Below are 12,692 nucleotides of genomic sequence, written 5' to 3'. Positions count from 1 at the left end.
AGTTGCCCGATCTCTCGGTCGAAAACTTCATTTTGGGTATGCCGTATCCAGAAAATCTCGGCCCTGTCCATCTCCTCGGCGGTGATCGACGCAGGAAACGACCTTTGCGTACGTCGACAACGTTCCATGAACCTGAAGACCTGTGCTGTGATACGCAGCAGCTTTTGCAGACTGCTAAATCTCTCGAGGCATAAAATGGGCTCTGAATTTCCCTGTGTCTGAAGAAGCACCCCTGCATACTGAGAGATCTTATCACCCGGCTTTGGGGGCACCATCTGCTCCCCGCAAGCGTCTTTCAATCTGCTTGGGTCAGTAGGCCAGTCAGAACGCGGTTTCGGCAGCCATTCTGGGCCTCTCCACCATATTCGACTCTCACGTAGAGTAGTCGCCGACACACCTCTCGTCAACAAATCTGCAGGGTTATCTTCACCTGGGCAATATATCCAGTCCTCTGGTTTGGTTACAGTTGTAATTTCCAGTATTCGGTTCCGGACAAACTGGTTTTGTTTGTTCAGATGCCCTCGGATCCAGTTGAGTACGGTTGTAGAATCCGTCCACATGACAACGCTCAGCGACAACGTATCCCACGATGTTCGCAGGTATTTCACCATTCTCGTTCCTACCACTGCGCCCATCAGTTCCAGTTTCGGAAGAGTCAAGGCTTTCATCGGTGCCACTCGAGATTTGGCCATAATCAAGGAAGTGACAACATGATCATTGGTGTCTGAAGCCTTGAGGTTTGCGCACGCTCCATATGCTTTCAAGCTGGCGTCTACGAAAACATGAATGTCAGCAGCTTTCACTACTGTGTCAAGCCCATGTCTCACGCACCGTGGGATCCTAATCGAAACCAGCTGGAGTAAATCGGCGCACCAGGCTTTCCACAACATAGCTACATCGGTGGGTAGCTCAGCATCCCATGACACCTGCCTCATCCACAATTGTTGAAACAGGATCTTAGCTGTGACAGTAAATGGCGCGAGAACTCCAAGTGGATCGAAGATCCTGGCCGCCGTCTTCAGCAAAGAACGCTTCGAGCTAGATGTGGCCGAAGCCAAGTACTGGGTTACTGCTTTGGGCGATAAGTCAAAACAATCATGCTCTGTATTCCAAAGCATTCCCAGCACGGTCCCAGAAGTTGATGCTCCGTCGACGTTTTCCTCTTTCTGGTCAAAAACCTTCTGAAGCTGCTTGTTATTAGTTTTCCATTTACGAAGATTCATAGCAGCTTTACTCATTATAGATTTCGATCTCTCGTAAACGTCCAATCCTTCGTTGTATGTGTCCGCTCCTATGAGTAAGTCATCCACGTAAAACGACTTCTTCAGTTTTCTGGCGAAGTCATGGTCGTCCTCGCTCACCGTATCCAGATGATGGTGGATAGTGGCCATGAGCAGAAAGGCAGTTGCGGTTGAGCCGAATGGCACTCTCGTCATTCTCCATTCGACCATCTTTTCCGTGGATTTGGTGGGAATGTTCTCAACCCAGAGAAATCTGAAAGCGTCCCTATCCGTTTCTTGCACTTCGATTTGAAGGAATGCCTTTTCTATGTCCGAGTTTATAGCTATGGGATACCACCTGAACCGCAGCAGAACCTGAAGTAACTCTGGGTTGAGGTTCGTTCCTTTGTCGAGACAGTCATTGAGGGATGGTACACCTTGTGAATGCGAGGACGCGTCAAAAACAACTCGCAGCTTGGTTGTCAGTGACTCCTCGCGCACGACCTCGCGATGCGGCATGTAGTAAACCACCCGATCGTCAGGAACTACTTTGGGTACGACTTCAGCATGGTTGAGCAACAAGTACTGCCTGATCACTGTGTCGTACCTCTGTAGCAGCCCTTCTTGGTGAGAAAGTCGCTTTACTAATCTCTGCAGCCGGTTCAGTGCGATGTCACGATTGTCCATCAAGGAATTCTTCCAGCCTTCTTTCCAGGGGAGTGCAACAGTGTACCTTCCGCTGTTCTTCTGAATTGTTTGTTTAAACTGTACCAGGCAATCAGTAGATTGTTCGCTCGAGTCCGCTATGCCCATTGATTCCAGTTGCCAGAAAGCCTGCAAGAGCTCTGACGCGGATTCGTCCTCCGTGACGCTGCTCACCCTCAGAACGCAGACCATGAGGTGAGTTCCCCCATCTAGGAATGCCTTCTGCCGAGACGGACCTTGAAGCGTCCACCCAAAAATAGTGTTTATCGCCGCCAGGCCTTCGATATCCGGGCTCCGAATAACTTCTCCCGTTAGCAAACGCCAAAGGTAGTCGGATCCAGTGAGCAGACCGAGGCCGGGCTCTGAATCTACTCCTATGAACATCTGCTGGTCAGCAAAGACCTTGCCCTGCCTTCGCAGATCTTCTACGAAAGAGATATCAGCTGATGGTGCTGATACATCTTGGCAGATGACAGGTACCACTATCGCTTCGATGGAGTGGACATCTGTAGCGTGTTGGCTCCGAAGGGGAACTTGAACGACTTTTCGCTTCTGCGCACACGGAGTAGAAGCATTGCCGAACGTGTTGAATGCGACCGTCGTCTCGTTCACAACCTTCAAACGCAGCTTGGTTGCGAGGTCTTCGGTGATGAACGACCTCTGGCTTCCGCCGTCGAGTATACCTCGAACGAGTCGGCTCCTCCCGTCGTGGCTCAACCATGCTCGGAACGTCTGAAGGTACACCCCATTGTCTTTAGAACGATCGTTCGACTGTTCGTTGCTGCTCTCTCCAGACGCTTGAACCGGGGCCGATACGCAGACCGTTGTTCCCGGTGCACCCTCGGTTGCATTATTGCCTTTGAACGAAGGGTCGCACATGGTGGTTGCATGCCTCCCGTGGCACGACGCGCAACTCAATCTGGCCCTGCAGTTTCTCGCTTGGTGACCCTTGGTCGTGCACCTAAAACATCTTCTGTCCCTTGCGAGATGCTCTTTCTTAGTAGCCAGCGAGAGGTCGGCGGTGCATGAACGCGTGCTGTGCTTCTGGGAATGGCAAAAGAAGCACTCCTCCTTTCGGTCTTTGCGGGCAGTGACGTGTAATGCCGACGCCGTGAAGGGGCAACTTCGCTGCTTCTCTGGTCGGTTGCCAGCAACTTGTCGCTGGGGCAACTCGCAGCACTGCTCGCGGCTCTCTAGCTCCATCCTCACAAAGGTGAGCAGCTCTTTCAATTCATCGTCCGCTTCAGCTGTCACTGCCAATGAGCGGGCTGGGAGTGCCTCGTCTGCTGGGGAAGGGTTCAGCTCTCCTGATGAATTGGCTGGAGGAGGGCCGTACCCTGGGGAGGAGGTCAGCTCTCGATGCCGCTTCTCTTTAGTAAAATTCAGCACAATATCGTGTGGGAGCGCGTGCTGCAATATATCTACGAGCATGGCAGAGAAGCTGCAGGTGGGCACCTTCAGAGAGTTCAAGCAGCGGCTATGCAGCTGCACCGCATCGTAGAGCTGCCTGAGCCCCCGTATGTCAGAAGACGATTTTACAGGCGACAGATTCCTCAGTGCGGAAAGATGATGCTGCTGAATCCTTCGCTTGTTCCCGTATCGCTGCTTGAGGATTTCTATAGCATCCGCATAACAGGCGTCTGTGGTCGGTAAGCCTGCGATTGCTGCAGCCGCCTCCCCCATCACGTAACGGCGCAGATAATAAAACTTCGACGTGGGCGTCAGAGCGTTGTTGTTGCGGATGGTTTGCTCGAACTGCTCCCAGAAACCCGTCCAAAGCTGAAGCTCACCTCGAAAGACCGGTACGTCCAGCGGCGGAAGCCGAGGTCCCGAGGTCGTGGCCGCACTTTCCTGTCTGAACGGGACCATTTCGTTAACAGCCGGCGAATGTGGGGCGTTCTGCGCGGCTCGTTCAAGAAAGTCGATCTTGCATCGAATTTCCGCCAACGTGTCGAGGGTCCTATCATTGTATTCCTCGGCCGCTTGATACTCGATGTCTTGTTCCTCCGCCGTAAGGAAGGCCTCGAGCTCCTCGCTGATCTTCAAGAGCTCGGCGTGGTTGGCCATGAGTCGATCTTGCAAGCCCATGAGCTTGGCGATGTCTTGACATCCAGCGTCGAGCAACGAGCGAGCTTCCTTTATAAGCCTCGTATTCTTGGCTCTTCGCGGAGAAATCTTGCTCTTCAGTCGCTCCATTACGCGGTAGGCTGCACCTAATCGTCCCCCCAGCCGTGACGTTCCAGGACCACTTCGTTAAACGATTCCTCCCCCACTCGCAGCGCGAAGGGGCGGAGCAGATGAAAGACGGGCCCTTGAGGTCGTGCGTTGAAGTCAATCGTTGCCGCACGGGGTTTTCGGCACCAAATGTTAAGAAAGGGGCGGGCGAAGAGAAGCAGAGAGGCAGGAGGCCACCGTTCCGAGCAGTTTCTTCTTCTTCTCTTTATTCCTCTACCTCTTTTTCTACAGGTACATTCCACTAGCGCAAAAGACGGACCACACGAGTAAGAAAAACACAGGACGAACGCTAGGACTAGCGTTCGTGCTGTATTTTTCTTCCTCAAGAGCATCCCCCGACTCCCCGAGGTACACCTCGTCTGGGTACCTGGGCATGAATTCCTCCAAGGTAATGAGGCGGCACATGCCGCTGCCCGCGCGCATATACACCGGGCCATTACCGAAGAGGGAACAACTTCGCTTTTTGCCCCCAAAATGGACCCGCTCACGAATTACGCCGAAATTTTAGCCCACTACCGTCTCGACCGAAGAAAATACCCGGACCCGCACCCAAGACTATCCAGAGATGAAGCCACCACCCTGAGAATACTTCAGACAAATACATATCCCCACAGCACCCTTCTTCACGCCATTTACCCAACTCAATACCCCGCCACCTGTAATTTCTGTCCTTCTCCTGGCACCCTGTATCATCAGGTATGGGAGTGCCAAAGAACCCCGCACCTCCCTCCCAACCCCACCCCATCCTATGAGCAGTGGATGGCTTGCCTGACTATCCCGGACCTCAGGATCCAGCAAGACCTGGTGACGAGGGCCCGGACAGCCAGCCGCAGCCAGGGTATCCTGGACTAAGGATGCTCTCCGCCAGGCGGGCGCCCTAACATCTGCGCCTCAGGCTCGCAAATAAAGATGTATCAATCAATCAATCTTACTCGTGCGGTCTGTATTTTGCGCTAGTGAAATGTACCCTTTATCGACTAACCAACTAGCCCAAATTTCCGTCCTTAATTCGTAGCTCTAGCTTCAGCCATCAGGCATCATTGATTGATTGATTGTGGGGTTTAACGCGCCGACGCAACGCAGGCGATGAGGCGCGGCGTAGTGGAGGGCTCCGGGTTAATTTTGACCTCCTGGGGATCTTTACCGTGCGAAGAAATCTCGTACACACGGGCGTTTTTGCTTTTCGCCGCCATCAGAAAAGCGGCAGACGCGGCCGGAAACAGAACCCGCGACCTCGTGCTCAGCCATCAGGCATCATGTTGTGCACGCAATAAAAACATGTCTAAATGAACACGACATTCGCATTTATTGCGCTGAGAAGTATGTTGAGCAGAAACACTTCAGCCGTCATTATATCATTAAAAGAGGCTCTCAGTATCCATCGTTCAACTCCGGCGACCTTCTTCCTATCCTTTACAGCCAGGCTTGCCTTCGAAACGCTTTGGCACATTTTCACAGGAACCATGTTGCTAGAAATTCAGTTGTTCCTCTTCGTTAATCTTCAATGTGTCTTCGGAGTGAATTCAGCACGTCATTGTGAGTTGATAGATTCATTTCTTTTTTTAACTACGCGGCATTCCAAGTCCCCATAGGAGCCCTACCTTGTTTCAAAGCCTTGTTTACCGCTCTTCATAAGCCAAGAGCGCTCTAGAAATAAACGTTTTAATGAACGATCAATTCAACTCACCCGAAAACATCACCGTACTGTTTCAGCCATCGGCTGATGCTTTCGATTTGCGTCTGAAATGCCAAAAAAAGTCCAACTATTGATTGCATCTGCATGGATAGGGAGTGTTTAGACAGAAACTGCACGCAATAGCTGATAGGCGAAAATTTCCCTCTAAACAGCTGCCATTGACATTGGCGGGTTATCACTGGTTTTTGCGATATAGAAACACAAGGAATATTGCACAGTCGCAGCTTAATATCACAAGCACATTAGGGATTTGTTACACCCGTCGTTCGTATAAAAGGACGTAACTAAATGCGATATTAAATATAGCACACGAGTTCGGAACGCGGCATGCTCATCTTTACAGAACTATTTTAGGAGTACGGCTGAACTCGGCGTAAATACCGCGTTTTTTGTTGCGTACCCTGCCCCAGTCTATAATCCACGCGCTAATCTAACCCCGCGGAAGAAAAATGTTACAACATAAGCCCTGCCGACTCGACCATCTGATTTAACCTTCCAGAAATGGGACGAGTTTTAGGGGAGTATTTTACACTGCATGCTCTCTTCGGTACCATTCTTGGCTAGATTTAAAGGAGCCACGAAGACAAAACACAATTTGGTTCATTCAAAAGATTGCATCGTTAGAATCATACTGACATCACTTTTAACGTAAACTTCCCTCAAATAAGCTATACAATTAGGAAAAATGGAAATGGCCATGCGACCCACTCGCTCATTTCCCGCAACAGAACCTATGATATCTTACCAGCCTGTTCTGCGCATGGCGGAGGCCGGCAAAAGCAGACGTAAATTTGGCTGAGCTTATAAGCTTGCAGAACGAGCTATTTGGGTTTAAATTTAGGGCACGTTCTTTTTAAAGCAATAAGAATAGTGGCAAAAACAGTGTAAGTTACGAAAACACATGTAAAGTTAGAAGTACTGATGCGTACTGCTGTTGGTACTGCGCGCACTACGCTTGATTTACCTGCACAGCACTATGGGGCTTTGGGGTTGTCTCAGACGACACTGGCCGATCGACGCAAGCAACAATGTCTTACGTGACCATATTGGTCGAGCGAGCACTACGTTTAAGGAAACGAGTATTTTCTCCCTGAAGAAAAACAAGCCAAGTTTAAATACTGTAAAAAAAGAAACCAAAGGGAGAAAACGGCAGGCCACGGTATGGTGACGCCATCTAGGTTCAGTAACGTAAACAAACGCGCGAACGCCGCCGCTCCTGCCCGGCCGTGCTCAATCGGCTGCAGAGCGGTCGGTTCCTGTGATGTCATGCAGACCCAGAAAACACACGGTTTAGCGGGAATATCGAAATGTTAAGTTAAATTGATTAATTTCACAGTGAAAAGCATCGTTTGCATCCGGACAAGTGCTGGGAGCACTATAAAGCACGAGATCTTTCGAATAAAACAAACTTGTATTTTGTCTCCATGGCTCATTTAAGCAAACGAACATCTGCTTGGACAGGCTGTAAATTTGCACTACAGCTCGGATACTCTTCTTATCGGCGTGGTGAGAGAATTTATTTAATATACCAATGTAGTTTCGTTACACGACCTATAAGTGGCCTTAACATTTTGCATGACCCACAAATTTTGCAAATTTGTTTCATTATATTTGTTAGTTTGCTACATTGCCTTTGATCTACGAAGTTATCCTCTAACAAAAAAAATCACTGACTCAAAACAAGCAGAAAACATTGAAACGCCGTCGATAAGCATCAGCTTTATAGGCGGAATGAAAGGAGGTCCTTATTTCAAATATTATCCGACTTGTCGCGGCTGCTACACCTGTTATTGTCACCACTTACATCGAGAGGATGCTGAATGAAGATTACACTTTAAATATGTGCGTAACAGGCGTTATATAAGCCACAACGAGCGCGAGTATAAAACGCACTTTTATGAGGTTTAAATAGAGGGAGCAGTTTTTTCACAAATTTAGGCTTTTTCAATAATGCTCACCTTTTTTTGGCTAAAAATGAGTCTCCGGACTGGAATTTATTTCGAAGGGTCACCTTGACCTTTTTCTTCTGCATTGAACAAAGTTGCATATGAATTCAGTTGCCGCTTTTCAACGAAGGGACACGTGTCTTTGGCATACTTTTTAAGCGATATTTTTCTTGAAAACCCTGTGAAAAAACCGCTTCGTTAGAAACGAGAGGATCCTCCATGAACCTACGGGCTTCCAGAAGGCGTCGGCATTTCCACTTATAAGACTGTCAGTTGGTGGTCCTGGTATTCCAGTGTCCCTGAAAACTTCGAAGCACTTCCGCCGCTTCCTGCAGCGTAAAAAAGAAGTAATAAAGTGGCGCAGGCGAAGTGGAATCTATTTTTCCAAAGTTCACTATATCCCCATGTAATGCAGGAAGTTTGGATACCATGAAAGGAAATAGTCAAGTTTGGTGATGGCAAATTTCTGATTGTGTGAACTACTAGCAAGTCATCACGGAAGTACGGATTCCTCTCGCATTTTTCTTCTGGTCCACAGCATTGCCTACGGAAATAGTAAAAATTTTCTAGAGATAATTTAGCAGCGTATTAGTAAATATGTAAAATAACTGAGAGTGCAATTTAGAATTTGTGATACGACAAGTGTTTTTTGTTTGTAATACAAAGAAACAATGTCTGTGAAGAACTGCTCAGCAGTTCTTCACAGACATCGGGGAGTTAGGTATCCCTTGCGTCGATACCAGGCCACCGGAACAAGAGAAGATATAAATTCTGAAATTATTGCAAACGCTGATTCTAGCCGAGCAGTGTTAGGAATTAGATTGTTTAGAGGACAGAGAAAAAAAGGAGTGATGAAGCTTTGAAAGGGGTGAGCAAGAAAAGGACAAAACGTTGGTAGCGATAGTAGCTTCAGTTCAGAGACTGGTAACAAAATTTTATTACAACGAAGTTTCTTTTAAGCAGCGCAATTTTTAGGCGTAAAAATCCCAACGTGCTGAAAATAAATCCGGAGCTCTCCATTACGCCACGCCTCATCGCCTGTGTAGCGTCAGCGCGTTAAACCTCATATTCACCCCCACCAGAATTTTTACGTGAAATTTGCCTAGATTATGCATAACCATTACCAGTCGCTCCTGATATGCCTCACTAAAATTTGGCGTGAAAACAGACAGGTCACGGCCGCGGCCCTCCTTGTTGCGTTTCAAGAATTTTAATGAATATATACATGTTTTCTAGGGAAAATATTTGCGAATCCGGACAAAGACCCTATATGATATTATATAAAAAGTTCTGAAGTAAAATCAGGAGGATTACAAAGCGCCCTCTGTTGGAGTTTTCGTAAAATCACCGCGCAGCTGTTTGCCGGTATAACACCAGGGGGAACTCCACGCCGCTTGATAGCTCAGTAAAACGATCATCCTGTTGCCGGCGTATATATATAAATCCTTGTAGCCTAAAGATAAAACTGACAGCACTGAAATTAGTTTAATTAAATACGATCCGCAGAGCACCGGCTTCCATGAAGCACGGCTTCCATGCGAGATAACTGAAGCCTATTTGCAACTTCTTGCATTGATGCGGTTTTGTTGTGCCACATTGCACAACCGTGCATGCACATGTTTAACAGTTGCTTCTAAATGGGTCACCGCTCGCGTCCTGATATCTGCTTGACAGTAATGATCTGCTGTCTGAATATTTTTGCTGGAATAGGGAGCAGAAAAAAATATTGGCCCCTTTTTAAGGAGAAGAATGGTTAAAGCGCGAAACCTTCTTCCATGCAACCTGAGTCAGTCAAAGACCGAAATCGAAAGTGCCTCGACCACGTCGGAATGGGGAAATCAACTAGACGTCGGCATCTTGATGCGAGGGACCCAGTTTCGATTCCGGGCACGCGAAGCGTTTTGTTTTCGTGAGGTGCTTGATGATGCGCCTTCACTCATATCATCGTCGTGTGAAACCCACTGTGAAAGTTGGCTTTCCTCCAGAGGGGTTTTTCCGACGAACGACAGTCTATCAGTGAGGCCTATAAAGCTTCGCTTTATTATCAAAATTTCTGAAAAAAAAAATAATCCGAATTGGTGATTTTAACCTTCCAGGCACAAGCGCAAATGCTTGTAGGCAAAGGCAGAAATCCACAAACAGAGAAAATAAATTCTGGAATTTTGGTTTCACGCCCCGTAACACTAATTGTGGATGAACTAGCTTGCGTGCAAGGTGCAAGGCTACTGTGGTCCTGCTTCTGATTTGGAGTTCATTCTTATCAGATTCAGATAATGGCCGATCATCTTTTCTGCCAGAGCAAAGAATTTTATATCACTACTTCGTACGTACTACAGTAACATTACTCTAGTTAAATCATCAAGGTAACTCCATCCACGGCTTTTTAAAGTTCCCAGTAGAGTGAATGACAAATTTGCGCTTGAACGTCTAGAAATCTGCATTTGTTGATTTCACGAACAAGACTTTCGCGGCTGGTCGAAGTGTTTCAAGGAAATGTATATTTCCTGTTTTGACAACTTTGCACCATGCGAATGCTAAAGGAGACAAGCAAACATCCTTGATAACGCGTGCAATTATTCTTCTCAAGTGCAGGCTTTAAATAATTATAAGGAGCATACACAGTCTGACATTATTAAAGAATTAATAAAAACACGTACGAAGGGCAGTGCCCGGCTCAAAGAATAATTACATTAAACGTGCTTGCGAAACTTTATAAAAAATGGTCCTGGGAAGTTTAGAGAATACATCATTGAAAAAACAACCTGTAAAAGGGAGCTGAATCAGTCGCGCCGCAAGTACTCAATTCGCTACTATAGCTCGACATTAAATTAATATTTTTATGTGATTTTCTACTGAAACATATTTTCTTACATTCACCTACGTTCAAGCGCAGATTTGTCATTCACTCTACTGTGATCTTTAAAAAGCCGTGGATGGAGTTACCTTGATGATTTAACTAGAGTAATGTAACTGTAGCACGTAGGAAGTAGTGATATAAAATTCACATTCACCTACTACCACTACTGATTTAGTTTATTCAACCGGCCTGCCCATGGTTCGGAGAAAGAAAACAAAATCTTTTGGCGTTGGCTGTATACAAAATGCCGCTTTCGCAGATATGCCAATCTCGTTGCTAAATTTGTGGTTGAAATATTGTGCACTTATCAACCGGTACAACTGTTAAGCTACCGCTTAACAAAGAATGGCGCTAGTTGGTACCATTTTTATAGCACGTGATCACTGTAATTAAGAAAGTGCCGTCCCTTATGTCTAACGTTATGAAATGCTGAAAGCTTGGGTAACATTATATTGTGCACCAAACTCGCAGATCTTTGGAATTCAACTTATCGAAAATTTTAATGTCGTCCTGAAAAAGTTATTTAATTGGGGCACGATTGATGACAAGAATTCTTTCATTTGCGAGGTGTGGGCAATAACAGCAAATTGATGCTGCATTTTTAAATATACGAAAACCTATGACAAAGTACTTAATAACAAATTAGAGAAACGAAATCCTGTTCGTATTCACGACGTTTTGTTTCCTCCACATTAGCTAACTAACCAAAGCGTGAGCCGCATGTTGATTTTAAAGGGCGGCGATCTGAGTGTATGCCTTCGCGTACGTTCGGTGTTTCCCGGGTAACTATTTACGTCAACTGTTTTCTTGTACATGTAATGCCAATACTTAAGCGTTGTTTACCATATTTTTTTTTAATTCTGTTATTTGCATACGACTTGTTTTATTTCATGAAGTCACATGCACTATTTACGAGAATGAACTAACTTTCCTAAATCGGGACGGGGTATGCATAGCGCCGGGATGTTAGCGTGTTAAGCAAGAAATACCTACAGAGGCGAAACCCCTGCAGGGATTTTCGAAATTAGGTTTCCAGATAAAACGCTGTTGAGTACTGTTCGCTCAGTAGATTTATTTGCGTATGACTTTGTACGACAATGACAACCTGACACCCTTCACCCTAAACATATGTCTACGGCACTCACCTGAGAAGCCAACGGTAGAACCCGTAGAGGCCGCAGGCCATCAGGGAGGTTACCCAGGCCCAGTAATAGGCATCGAGCATTGCGTCCTCTGCGTGGTGTTATCCCTTTGCCTTGGTAGGAAGAAGCAGCTTTTCTGCGTCGCCGACTGAGCCGGGCGGCAAAGCCAGCGAAAGTTGCGATAGCCGCATCCGCGCAGCGGCGCGTCGTAAACGAGTGCTGGAGTGAACGGCCTTGATCCCGTATAGGAAAAGCGGCTTGTTTTTCTCCTTTGCATTTTTCCTCGCTTATATTACTCTTTCGACATCGGTGCGCCGACTTTATGGCTCTGCTTCCTGCATTGTCTTTTATGCAAATGCGTTTTGATTGATGCATGACTGGGATTGGTATCCCCTTTGAAACACGGGCATGACCTGTCATCCTACCAAGAAAAATCTAATATATCTGTGTTTGTATACAACCGCTGCTTTGAGGGCAGGCACAAATTTTTTTTCTGTGGCACGTAGTAGATGTCCTAGGCATTCTTGCTCTCTGTGCTTTTCATCCACCAGCATTCTAATGTTCGTGTAGTCGCCTAGACAGCCTTGAAGTTAACTCCCTCCGTTATACCCTTAAAACGAAGGGCTTCTGGTTGCCGATCATTTCCCTCTTGAAGATTTGGATGGATACACCCACATTTTAAAACTATATGCCGCGTAGTTTCTGTTTTTGTTTCGCAGACCACGCGTACCCCATCAGTTTCTCTATAGCTCCTTAGTTCTCTTAGTTGTCAAGCTCTTAGTTCTCAAGCAATCTGATCTAGCATCAAAAACAAAAGCACTGCCCTTAGAATTACCGTAGAAATTTTCTTTTCTGATGTCCAAATTCTCTGCGTTGTACATCTCTAATGAC

At 46.7% G+C, this 12,692-nt stretch overlaps 1 protein-coding gene across 2 annotated transcripts in view; it reads right to left on the bottom strand.

The window, feature by feature from the left end:
• LOC144138339 (putative cytochrome P450 6a13) overlaps window positions 1-11,990 on the bottom strand; it is a 40,615-nt gene extending 28,625 nt beyond the window's left edge. For both annotated transcript variants that reach the window (XM_077670572.1, XM_077670573.1), the window contains exons 1-3: window positions 11,805-11,990; window positions 8,032-8,131; window positions 5,848-5,900 (exon numbers count right to left, since the gene is read on the bottom strand). In XM_077670572.1, the coding sequence (XP_077526698.1) occupies window positions 5,848-5,900; window positions 8,032-8,131; window positions 11,805-11,884 (233 nt within the window). In that variant the 5' untranslated portion in view covers window positions 11,885-11,990. The remainder of the gene's footprint in view (window positions 1-5,847; window positions 5,901-8,031; window positions 8,132-11,804) is intronic.
• Window positions 11,991-12,692: the final 702 nt, after the last annotated feature.

Source organism: Haemaphysalis longicornis, unplaced genomic scaffold (assembly GCF_048455015.1).
Source record: "Haemaphysalis longicornis isolate Haplotype H1 unplaced genomic scaffold, Haemaphysalis longicornis Haplotype H1 scaffold_5, whole genome shotgun sequence".
Classification (NCBI taxonomy): Eukaryota; Metazoa; Arthropoda; class Arachnida; order Ixodida; family Ixodidae; genus Haemaphysalis; species Haemaphysalis longicornis.
The sequence above is the reverse complement of the archived record's forward strand: the minus strand, read 5'-3'. Positions and strand labels throughout refer to the sequence as shown.